The sequence below is a fragment of the Populus euphratica genome, unplaced genomic scaffold, assembly GCF_000495115.2.
Source record: "Populus euphratica unplaced genomic scaffold, PopEup_1.0 scaffold10.1, whole genome shotgun sequence".
In the NCBI taxonomy this organism is placed as follows: Eukaryota; Viridiplantae; Streptophyta; class Magnoliopsida; order Malpighiales; family Salicaceae; genus Populus; species Populus euphratica.
The window spans coordinates 171,314-183,995 of NW_011499856.1; the positions used below are offsets into that span (position 1 = coordinate 171,314).

Here is a 12,682-nt window from a genome sequence, read left to right on the forward strand (position 1 = left end):
TTTTTTTTTTAACTTTCACCGACGTGATGCGCCATTTTTTTCTTTTTAAGAAAAAGGACTAGACTTGTTACACATTTTCAAACCAAGATTAAGCCAAAAAAATAAAAAAATCAATCCGCCCATGAGGCCCAGCAAAAGAGGGTAGTGCCTCTTTCTTTGACTATGAAGGCACAAATGTTCATATATGGAACAGGTGTGGAGCAATTACTTGTGTGCCATGCATTTTTAACACTGATGGAGATTGGACAGCGACGTTCATGGCCTTCAATCAACATTTCTGTGGTTATGAGTGCTGCTATAAATGCGTGCCCACTAACCTTGCAAACTTCTCAATTATAAATGTATGATTTTGGTTTGAAAATAACGTAATTGGAGATTTTTGTCTGTAATCTCTTGCAAGTTCTTCAAAAAGGGTAGAGAGTAGTTAAAGAAGGGCACCTTTCGGCCATTCTCGGGTCATCACTTTGATAATAATAAGCAAAGTCACTGATCAGCCTGGTTGCATTTGACCCCCACTAGGATTATGACCCCGCCGGCCCTATGATCTTCTTGTAGACTTATGTTAAATTTCTTGGCTTGGTTCGGAAGTGCAATCCGAATGAGATTTGTTAAAATTTATCATTTTTCTATGTTTTTTTATTTTGATTTATAATAAAAAATAATATAAATTATAAATCTCACAATAATTTAATAAATTTAACAATATAACAATTTAAGTTATTAAATTAAGATAATTATTTGATATTGTATTAAAGATTTAATGGTCAAATGACTACGAGTTTGAATTTCATTATTTCTATTTATTTAATAAAAATTAAACATAAAATATTATAAATACGTGTAAATTTTAAATTTAAAATACTTTTACTTTGAGGGGAATATAAACAAATATAAATTATATTTTAAAATTTTAAATAATTTATTAAACTAATAAATAAAAAAATATTTTAAAAAATAACCACAATCATACTATTCAACACCCCCATCATTCATTATAGAAATTAAATTCGGAGAGCTGCTGTAATCTAACAACCAACGTATATGATCAGATGAGCTTTGCTTTAATTCTAATGAATCAAATTAAGAAACAAAAAAAATTGAAAGATCATTATCTATGCCGACATTTGACGAAATTATTACATTTGGAGATGGTTTTATTGTAAGAATTCTACTTGGTCGGTATTAATATTGTCATTAATAATTCATTGATCCACCAATAATTATATAACAATTCCCTGTTCCAGGTCAAAGAAATAATATTTAATGTATTGATTTTATACTATGATAATAAATTGATGAAATTATAATATCTTTTCATGCATTAAACCGACTTTTATCCGTATGGTAATGTATTTAATCATGGAAACAAAGTAAAAAAAAATGAAACCCGAGTTTTATTTAAATGAGAGGGCACAATCAATAAGCTGTGGACAATTTAAATTTATTATGGAGCATAATTTAAATGAGTGGGCATAAGCAATAAGCTGTGGAGAACTTAAATCAATTGCATGCTGCTTAATTAAGAAAGCGAGTTGTGCTTGAAAAGTATATTAAAAAACCATTGTTTTAAAGTCAATTCAGAACCTATTAATCCATAATCTAAACCCAGATTAAAAATAAAAACATAAAAAAATCTGCTTAATTCAATTAAAAAACCAGATTGACTCAATTACTTAATCAAAACCCTACCCTCGATCCATTGAACATTAATTTAAAAAAATAATAATAAAAAACATTATTTTAATTTTAAATTTTTAAATTTTTAAATTTATGACCCAAATCATCAACTCTGAATAGGATTTTTAAACTATGATTAAAACAATCATTGAATCATATATAGTGCATTGGAGGATTCAGACAAGCAGTAAATTGAGTGCATCATCAAGTGATTTCCAGAATTTATCAACCTATGGTGGGCTCTTCTTCTTGTTAAATAAAAGTTAAAAACATTAGGGTTTAGTTTAATTTGTAAAGACTTTACGAGCCAATATGGGCCGAGAGTTAAATTTGGGCTCTACACCAACCAAAAAAGAGGCCCAAGCCTTCATAATCCCAAAACAACCCCAATAATACCTTTCCATAACCTTCCTCGTCTTGAACACAACACGGGAACCTCAAAAAACCCAAAACCTCACCAAGACAGAACAGAAGCAAAATCCCAAAAAACACAGAAATGTTGAGGTTTCTTGCAAGATCCTCATTGAAAAACCCTAAATGGAATCCAAAACCCATCATTGTTATCCCTCAATCACCACTTCAAAATCACTTCTCTTCAAAATCAGGCAAATCATCAGCTCCAAAAGGAAACAACAACAAAGCCGACAATCAAAAACCCAAAAAGAACCCAAAAAGATCTGGCCTTGATGATTCAAAAACTGCTGTATCTGACACCAAAGAGTCTACTGATGAAAGAGTGCTTCGTGCTCGCCTTCTTGCTCAAGACGAGAAGAACCCTTCACTTAATGCTGGTCCTAATGGGAGACCTTTGTTTACTAATATCAGTTCTCTCTCTCGACTCTCACGCAAAGACACTTGTTCTTACTTCAAATTCGGGTATTTGTTTAGCTGTTAATGTCTTTAGTTAAGTAAATATTGTGGCTTTTTATGTGTTTTTGAATTGGGTTTTGATAATGTTACTGAATTGGGTTCCTTTTAATGTAGCTGAATTGGGTTCATTTTAATGTAACTTCTAATCGTTTTTTTGTTTTTGTTTTGTTGAATGTGATAGATATGTAAAAATGGAGTCATTATGTGTGTTTATTAGGCTGAATTAGGATTTTGTTTTTGTGTTTTGGGATTTGAAGAGAGAAGGAGCTGAACCAGATGTTGCCAGAGGGATTGCCAATGGGGATGGTTAAGGAGTTTGAGGAATCAATGAGGAGTGCTTTGCTTGTGAGACAAAGTTTTCTGGATCTTCGTGATAATTTCAGACGCATTGTTGATCCTCCTTTGCTCTCTTCTGATGGTAAAGGTATGGGTTTTTGTTACTCTAGTTATAATGTTTTGGGTTTGATAAGCCATTGATAGAATGATATCATTAGTATTTGCTCGATTTTGCATATGTTTAAAGCTAATTGGAGATAGTTTTGATTTTTTAGTGATGTGGGTAATTCTAGTTCTTAGTAACGTGATGTCTTCCCATAAAAAGCAACGTCCGACCCTGGGTCAGTGTGTAGTGTGTATATCATTGAAAATATTTTGAGTAGGGCTTCAATGAGTACTCCTATCCCTTATGATTTGACGTGTACAATTAGGTGTGTGGTTGTGGTTAGTAATTATCTGTAAAGTTGCAAAGAGAGAGCTGCTGTTGTTGTGTATTGATAAGATAAATGGTGTGAGAGGTCTGTGATTGCTGTAAGTTGATGAATTTCTTTTTACAGGTCTGAAAGTTAGAAAGCAAATTGTATTAGATGGTCCTGCTAACTGCGGGAAGAGTATCACGCTTGCAATGCTTGTTCATTGGGCTCGTGAAGAAGGTTGGCTGGTGTTTTATGTTCCTAGAGGACGGGATTGGACTCATGGTGGATATTTCTATAAAAACCCAATTACTGGTCTTTGGGATACACCTATTCAGGCAGAAAATGCTCTCAAGGTAAGAATTTTTAACATTTATTTTATCAAATGAATGTGATTGAAGAAGTATGCACAGTATGATCTGCTGAACTGCTATTATCTTTGGTAACAAATTGTTGATATCATGACATTAGTTTTTGCTTGGAAAATGTAAGAAAAACAGGCAGGTCCATATCTTCTTTGTTTTGTTTGCAGTTTATGTAATTGAGTTCCAAAAATCAGTGATCGGCAATCCAAGGTTACTCATGAAGCATGTTTAGGTGCATTCCCCCCCTCCTAAAACAGAAAGATAATCCATGATTCTGATTCTCTTTTTCACAAATGATTCTTCAGAATGTGCGAATGTTCTTGCTGTTAACTTTTTTGTTGTTTTCTTCTCCATTTGTCTTGCTATGCTCAATGTACTGAAATTTTTGTATTTTTCTTACTGTTTATTTCTTTGCAGGATTTTGTAAAATACAATGAATCTCTCTTGAAGCAATTGCCATGCCATATATTTGATCCTGTTCCACTTGGAGAGGGTGCTGGAATTGGATCGTTAAAAGGAGTCGATTCGGTGCCGGTGCCTGAAAGCTCGACTTTGTATGACCTGGTTCAAATAGGAATCAAGCAAACACATGCAGCTGTTGGGGCAGTGCTTCGCTTGAGGAAAGAGTTATCACTTGTGAAGGATATTCCTGTCCTCTTTGCTATTGATCAAGTGAGACAGATTCTAGAATCAAATTCCCACATCATTTCATTTAGTTATTTAAATGAACTAAGTTTAAGAATGCCACCAGAATCATTCCATAGTTATTGATGTATCTTTTTGTAATTGTTGCTATCACTTTTTCTCCAGTATAATAACTGGTTTACGTTCAGCGAGTATGAGGAACCAGTAACTATGCGCTCATGTCGACCAGTACATGCTAGAGAACTTGCAATGGTCAGTATCAAATGCTCATCTTTGTCAAGTCTTTGATTGGTCAGTATTCAAATGCTCATCTTTGTCGTGTTAAGCTCTTCCTGGAAAATTTTACTGTTTACAATGCTCTTTGATTGGTCAGTAACAAATGCTCATCTTTGTCAAGTCCTAAAATTATTCTAAAATCTTTGGGTTGAAATGAGCACATGTATGTTGTGGATGTACCCTTGAAGAGAACTAATATTCTTAGGATGTTGATCATCCTTTTCCATGCAATGAGGATTTGGTCCTTGAGATTTAGTTTTCTTCCACCGTGGACATCTTGCACATACTTTTCTCATTCTTCTGGATAGTTAATTTATTGGAATCAAGGACTGCTGGTTGGAGTTCATTGAACATCACTCCATAACATTCTAAATCTCTTGCAGGTAAATGCTTTTAGGTCTATGATGCATAATAGCATGATGGTGGGTGCCTTTTCTCATTCAACAGCAGTTGGAAAGTTGCGCAAGGATTTGCCAGATGTCCCTTTAGATGCTCGTGTTAATTTACCACGATATGGTTTAGATGAAGCAGCTGCTGTTTGCCATTACTACCTTAGGTATGTAAAGGAATGCATATGATTGCCGGGTTGACTATATCAGTGATGAAGTACACTTTCATTCAACTGGCTGGATTCTTATAGATAATGCAGAACTTGCCAAATACTTTCTCCTTGATGCATTTCTGACTAGGTTTTATTTGTTAACCTTGGCAGGCAAAGATTATTGCCTCGAGAAGCATTCTCAGAGGAAAGCTGGAAGAAGATATATTATTTATCAAATGGAAATGGAGCAGAAATGAGAGTGCTACTTCCTTTAATGCAGTGACCCATTGAAGATGCTATCCTTGGACAAATTTAAACAGAGTTTGGCACAATTGCCGTTCAATCTTGTGGTCGTTGGTTTCCGAGCCGCATGGCACTTTCTGCATCCTAAAAGTGCGATTAGCAAAACACAGTTCCCTGCGTTTTGAATCCTTTATGTGATAACAGCAGTTAGAGTCGCAAAGTGAGAATTTGACAATTTTTGCCACAATATTGGCTTGCTTGGTTCAGACAACTCTTGCAGCTCAAGCATGTACGGATCAGTTACACATTTTGTAGTTCTGATTGATTGTAGGAGATTGATTTCTTGTGATAACTGATAATAGTTCTCATTTTCCAAGCCAAAATTATATGGCCCTTTCTTCTAGATTTTAGTTTAATGATGGTTGCAAGTTTATATCGCTACTTGATGGTATGCAATCAGTTGGAAAGTTGCGTAAGTTTATATCACCATTATGACCTTTTTGACCAAGTGGACTAGGTAGCCAGTTGTTCTATTTTTGAGCCCAGGTTACACGTTGGAATTGAGACTTGAGAGGTGCGCGCACACGCAAAGAAATAACATATGCATTCCCGTGAGTATGGAACGATGTACAATGTAAATTCTCAGGTCAATTGTTGCTGTCCGTATAAGAAAATTATAGCCAAAGATACTATCAAGCAATGACATACAGATCCAGGAAATAAGATTAACAGAAATTTACTCCGCCGGGCATAAATCTGGCGAAACTCGTATATGAGACTGGTCTGCATCTAATCAAACGTGATATTAGAAACCCGATATCAACTTCCCAGTTGGAAAAAAAAGAAGGAACTTCCAAGACGAGATTAAGCTGAATTTAGGCCATAATCCATAGCTGGTGAGCTTTATGACGACCATAACCAGAAGGAAACCATTTTAACAGGATTAAACAATGATTGCATTCATAAATAGTTGGAAAACGGATGGAATGTAATCAGTTCAATGTAGATGAAAAATGCATAATTAAGTTTTCTTGCCAACGTTTGAAGTGGGCAAAGAACAAAGCTAGAAAAGGAAGACAGCACAAAACAATCTGAGTTTTTTGCAACTATCATTTACAGCAATTGTTGATGATGTTCATTTCACTCATCAGGCAATTCATTGATTATGGCCTCGATAGATCGTTCATAAATGATCTGATCTTTGGAAGGGGAAACCTTTCACCTTACCTGCGCTACAATGGAATCGCCTCGATAGATCGTTCATAAATGATCTTTGGAAGGGGAAACCTTTCACCTTAAAGTCAGGTTTTGACTCTCAAGAAACCTCTCCAACGAGAAAGACCTCTAGCTCAGTTCTTGCAAGCTTTTTCACAGTCCTTTTCACTCTGAAGATCAAGTTCTTGTCCCTATTATCACCACCCTTGAAACCTTGCCAAAAACCTTTCTGCAACCAGGAGATAAATCAAGTTGCTTCTCACATCCCATGGAAGAATAAGCACACAGAATCTGCAACCAATGACATGAAGCAATAACCTCATCATCTTATATCAACAAGAGAGACAGAAAAACAAACTTGAGATCTATTGAAAGGATCAGGTTATAACTTAAGTCTCTTCGATTCTTGCTTATTATTATATTATCAAGGAGTGAGCACCTGTTTTTTCGGTTTCATGGTTTTGAAATCAAACTGGAAATAATAATTCTTTTTTTGAAAGAGTTTTACAATTGGAAATCTTAAGAAAAAACCAACGTTCATATGTATTTTAAACATGAAGGACTAATTTATAAGTGTATCTCAAATCTAAGGACAAAACAATGATTAATTTGTAAAACCATGACATTAGAGATTTGGCTAGTGCATCAGCTGGCCCTGTCTCCTTGTTAATTTCGTGGCCGGCTAATTGTTGGTCCACATCGGCTCAACATCCTTGAACAACCGTATCTACACGAAAAAACAGACTGGAATACATCGAGCGGAGATGGTGGTTCTGTATTTAATTTCCGGCCCGACAGCGATCTTCACCTGTAAAAGGAATATAGTTGAAACAAATGAAGAACAATAGTTGACTTAATATCTTTGTACGAAGATTTATTTGCGATTCTATTTTAACAATCTCAGAGAAGAATTTGACGGCCCCTGGAAACCAGCAGGAATTAATAAGCTGGAAGATTTGTTAGCTGTCTAACTCAACGTCATCGTTGAGAATAATTGAGTGTCGGACTTAATATATGGGCAATAATTCAATATTTTCATTTAATAAAAAAATTAAAAATAAATAAAATATATTTGTCAATTATATTTCAAGATTGACCCACATAATAAAATACCTCAAATATAAAATAAATTAAGATTGCTCAAGACTTTTCTTATCATTCTCACACAAAAAATTATTTCTTAAATATTTTATTTATAATTTTACCCCATAACCCTGTTCATTTTTAACAGGTTACGAGCACATCAAATCATTTTTGACGTCTTGCTAATTTGCAACCTTACAGCATATTATCCTGCTTTCCTTCCCCTGATCAAGCTCATGCTGTGCATCAATGAGCTCGTGTATCCTTTTATAATTTCAACCCCCATGATTGGATAGTTTATCTTTGCTTAATGTTTGATATGGTTTTTGCAAATTGATTTGAGTGGTTTTTTAAATTCTTATTTAAAAACAAAAGGTTAGAAATAACTTTTGTTAAAAAAATTGAGTTTGAATTTTAAATTAATCAAAAATTAAATTTTTTAACTTATGACATATAATTACTTATGTTATGTTTCTTTTTTTTTTAAAAAAAATTGTTTTGAGTAATATTTACCAAGCATGTTTCTATTGAAAATTATTTTAACTTCTATTATAAATTATTTATCAGAAACAAAATCAAAAGCTGGTTTGAAGATTTTAATCACTAAATTGGATTTTTCTCTTGAACAAAATAATGGCTTCCTTTAATTTATCTTCACGTACGGCATAGTGTGTGGAAATTAGCAAAGAATGTTTTTCATAATCAATAGATTTCATTAAAACATAAACATGAGAGGGAATAAAAGAATTGTTAGGGTGTTAGAAATAATGAATGTTCTTCAAAGTATTTTTTTTGTTTGAAAATATATTAAATTAATATTATTTTATTTTTTAAAATTATTTTTGATATCAATACATTACAACCATTTGAAAATATTAAAAAATAATAATTTTAAGTAAAATTTTAAAATTTTCTCATATATATAATGATGTTTGCAACTTTCCAAACTGCATCAAAACCTATGTTAAACCTAAATTAAAAAACAAAGAAGCATAACGATGACAACACAAAAACAAATGATGCAGCTTTATGTTCATTCTATAAATTCTTCTATACTAGAGACTCCAAGCAATTATTACCAACAATGGCAGCAACACAAGATGAAAAAAAAGGAATTGGAATCAATTCCAACAGAGTTATAAGAAGTAAATAAAGCAGGAAGATCAGAGCCATGCATGCAACACAATCACAACTTATGATCACATCTTGTTATGCAAACTATCAGCTAAAAAGTAATTTTGTAAAGAAGTTGATCCAATTATCGAAGACTGTAGCCACGAAGGGCAGTTGTTTGTGCTAAGTTCTGGGAGGGTTGTGGTCTAAGGGGTGAGTGGTCTTGCTAGGTGCCATGGATGGTTCTGTCCCTTCTACCCACAAATTATCAGCCATTTGTTCTGAACATACATGTTAATTTCCCAAGGTCAGATTTTTCCACTGATTTGTGCACCTGAAATATCCCTTCTTCCTAGGCATATTGTATTATCCGTCGAGTTCAAGTTCTTGACTTTTGTACATGTCATTGCTTCTACTCCAGGAAATTAAATATCAATTAATTCACAGTGAGGCCCTGATTTGTCTCTCAGTTGGCCTTAGAGGGAATCAATTAATTCAATAAGTCACCTTGGCAAATGGGTTTCAGTTCTCTCTCCCGTGTATACACAGGACAGGCATCCCTTTCTTCCACGTCAAGATTTTTCCACCATTGGTTTGGACTAGTGCATGGGCATAGGAATGTTAGTCAAGTAAAATATTATTGGTTGTGAGTTTTTCACTGGAGTCCATCTATGATAAAATATGTTTAGGGTTGAATAATTATTTGAGAGGGAGGATGCTATTTGAAGATGATTAATTTTTCATTCTTGATTTATTTAAAAGCAGACCATCTTTTTATTATTTTAGCTAGATGTATAACCCTCATAACAGGTTTTAGATGTACTATAAGCTTTTCTCCTCATTCAAGAGATTGACTTCATAATTTGACTCAATCACCTTCACTCATATTTATTGTGAGAGTACTCTCATGGCAGATCACTTGGCTAAACAGAGAATGCGAAGATCAACTTACTTTATTGCCTGGTTTTGAATCATCCAACTGTTATGTGGGTCCTCTTTGTTTTAGTCCTGATTGTGACTCCTGTGGAAATTATGGGATGTTGTTAAGGGGGTAATTCTTGATGTTATTGCTTTATATAAATTCGACTGATCTAGTTTCTCTGTTTTTCTGTGTGGAGGCGATGCTGCTCTTCAGCTTGTTAAGATGCTAAAGTTTGATTTCTTCAGAGGCCATGGCCGACGCCAGCAAGAGCTAAGGAGTAATCTGGTTTCACAACATACCAATATCCTGCATTCTCTTTCATTTCTTTGGAGAATATATACATGAGTAGGCCTAGGGAGGGGTTGATGTTTCAAGTTGTGTGTTGCCCTGTCTGAAGACCTTAATATTGATTTGGCTAGGAAGAGGAAATTAGAATCAGTAACGTACGAGGTAAAAGTTTGGTTTTATGGAAATATTGCTTGGCATGTCTAGTTTGTGTGCCGACAAAGTTATTGTTTGTTTGTTTTTTTTTTGTTATATATTGTTATTTAATCCTAGCATTTTTATTTTATTTTTATAATTTTAGTTAAATTATTTCATTACCCTTGTCATTCCTTATATTTTTTTTTTGAAGTGTTCAATTATTCATAATATTTTTTATGATATAAGTTTATTTAATTATTTTTAACATTTAAGCTATGATTTTTACAGGGTTAAATTAATTAAAAAGTTTAGTAAATATAATCGATTAAATATGTTGTTTTTGTTTTTTTTAATGATTTTTTATTTACTTGAATAGATGATTTTTTTTGTTATTTTTAATGATTTTTTATTTACTTGAATAGCTATTAATTTCCACGGTTTCAAATGATATTTTTATTTTTTAATGTAAAAAAATAAATATTTAGCTAAATAATTGCACCGTTTCAAATGACATTTTTATTTTTTAATGTAAAAAAATAAATTGGAGCAGCCTCGGTGTGTTTATATATATTAACTATTATTTTTTATTGATTAGTAAATACTAATAGATAATGAATATTTATTGAATACCTGAAATTTAATAAATAATTTATAACTTTTTATTTAATAAATAATAAGTAGATTATGAATATCTAAAATGTCATCCGAATAAATGCCTCGGCTTTTCTTACAGTTTCCTGGTAAAGTAAACTAATAGCTCCATTAATGAACTCGTTCACTAATGGCAAAGCTACCACTGGCCTGATGATGATGGCCTGAGGATGATAAATCACTAAGGTCCCATCCTAACACACACACACACACACAGTCCTCTGTGTATAACTCTCCATGTCCTTTTAATTACCCCTCCCGGTGCCGCCCTTTAAACAAGAAAATCAGCATGCAGTATGGGCTGCTGAAGATGTATATGATCATGAACTGATCGGTGCCGACTGCATTTTGTTTGCTTCAGGATCTTGTTGACTTTTGTTGCTGACCTTGTGTCCCTGCATTCAAGAATGGTACTTCATCTATTAGGCAGGAAAACATCAACATAATTGTTCCCCTAATGGCCACCCAGAGGTATTATTGGGACGTCACGAGAATGGAGGAAAGGGGATTTTTACACGTTTTTGGAGGTGGGATTTTGTTGTGGAGTTTTTTTTTTTTAGAAAATAAATGTTTTTTGAGTGATTTTTGATTATTTAGTTTAAAATTTTTATTTTTTCTGTTTAGTGTTCTTAGATTTTTCTCTGTTTTTTTAGATATTGATCTTCCTTTTCAATATGTTAGACTCTTCTAAGTTTCTCTATTTTTTTTAAAAAATAACTCTTTTTATTCAATATTATTAGTGTTATTTAGTTTTTTTTTTATATAAAAAATTATAATAATTTTTAAGCAAATAGTTGTACCAATTAAAAAAATCAAATATTGTGTTTTTGGGTTTTAAGAATTTTAATTTATAACAAACTCAGTTTTTCTTACTCGAATTTTATTCTTAATTTCTGACTCCGTTAAATCTGAGTCACAATCTCACAAGTTATTGTCTAGAGCCATCCTGGCAGGCTCGTAAACTCAGTATGTGGGCATGCATCAGAGGTGAGTCTACTGTGTACAGTTAGAAGGGCTATAGTAATTTGCTATGATTTGATTCATGAATCTTCGTCATTTAAGGCATTAAATTAAGAAAATGAAGCTTGTCACGATCATTGTCAGTGACCTCTCTCCAATAGGATACTTCTAGCAGGTTCTTGAACTTGAGGCTGTCATCCTGCCATGGATGCTCTGCTAGGATTAATTAATCAAACTCCTGGTTAACTGTAACCAATATCTGGCTTGCATGTTATTTGCTTCACTTGTAGTTGATGTCTGTAACACACTTATATCGCGCTGAACTTAATTATTTAAATAGAAAAAATAGATTTTTGATATCTAATTCTTTGACGGATGAATGATCTTATTTAAGGAGTTGCCATCTAATATTATAGTTATTAGGAACTTTAACTAGTCAACAAAGATTCTAATGGTCCGAGACTGGTTATATAAAAGGGAAGATATTATCACCCCTTAAACGTCCTACCTAAGACAGGCTGCATTACTGATCTTTATCCTCAATTGCTAACATTTTTTTTGTTTGGTTTATACTATGATGGTTTTGCGTGTAATATTCCTGACTCTGGCGTCAGTGAATATTTAACTACAGATATTTCCAACTCTGGCACTGGTAAATATCACGTAGCTATAAAAATAAAATAAATTTAAATCAGTTATTTTTTTATTCCCGACTCTGGCGTCATTGAATAAACAAATCAAATAAATTTATTTTTACGCATCAAATAAAATTATTTTTACGCATCACAAAAAAATTTAAATCAGTATTTTTATTCCCGACTCTGGCGTCAGTGAACAAATGAAAAAAAAATAAATTTATTTTTTATGCATGTACATATTTTTTTATTTTTTCTAGCTAAATAAAATAAAACAACGAATAAAAAATAATATAAATTTAAACCGGTATTTTTATTCCTGACTCTGGCGTCAGTGAATAAACCAATAAATTTACATTATTTTTTATTCATGC

At 33.0% G+C, this 12,682-nt stretch overlaps 1 protein-coding gene and 1 long non-coding RNA gene across 2 annotated transcripts; one reads left to right on the forward strand and one right to left on the reverse strand.

Annotated features, from left to right (window-relative positions):
* The first annotated feature begins 2,099 nt into the window (after positions 1-2,099).
* Positions 2,100-5,716, forward strand: LOC105123198 (mitochondrial 28S ribosomal protein S29-like protein). Its single transcript, XM_011022708.1, has 7 exons — positions 2,100-2,553; positions 2,805-2,971; positions 3,381-3,592; positions 4,019-4,273; positions 4,412-4,498; positions 4,906-5,078; positions 5,235-5,716. The coding sequence occupies exons 1-7, from the start codon at positions 2,174-2,176 to the stop codon at positions 5,344-5,346; spliced, it is 1,386 nt and encodes a 461-aa protein (XP_011021010.1). The 5' UTR covers positions 2,100-2,173; the 3' UTR covers positions 5,347-5,716.
* Positions 5,717-5,893: 177 nt separating this feature from the next.
* Positions 5,894-7,130, reverse strand: LOC105123199 (uncharacterized). The gene is made up of 2 exons (XR_841810.1): positions 6,534-7,130; positions 5,894-6,089 (listed from the first exon to the last, which is right to left on the reverse strand). It is a non-coding gene; the product is annotated as an uncharacterized LOC105123199 (long non-coding RNA).
* Positions 7,131-12,682: the final 5,552 nt, after the last annotated feature.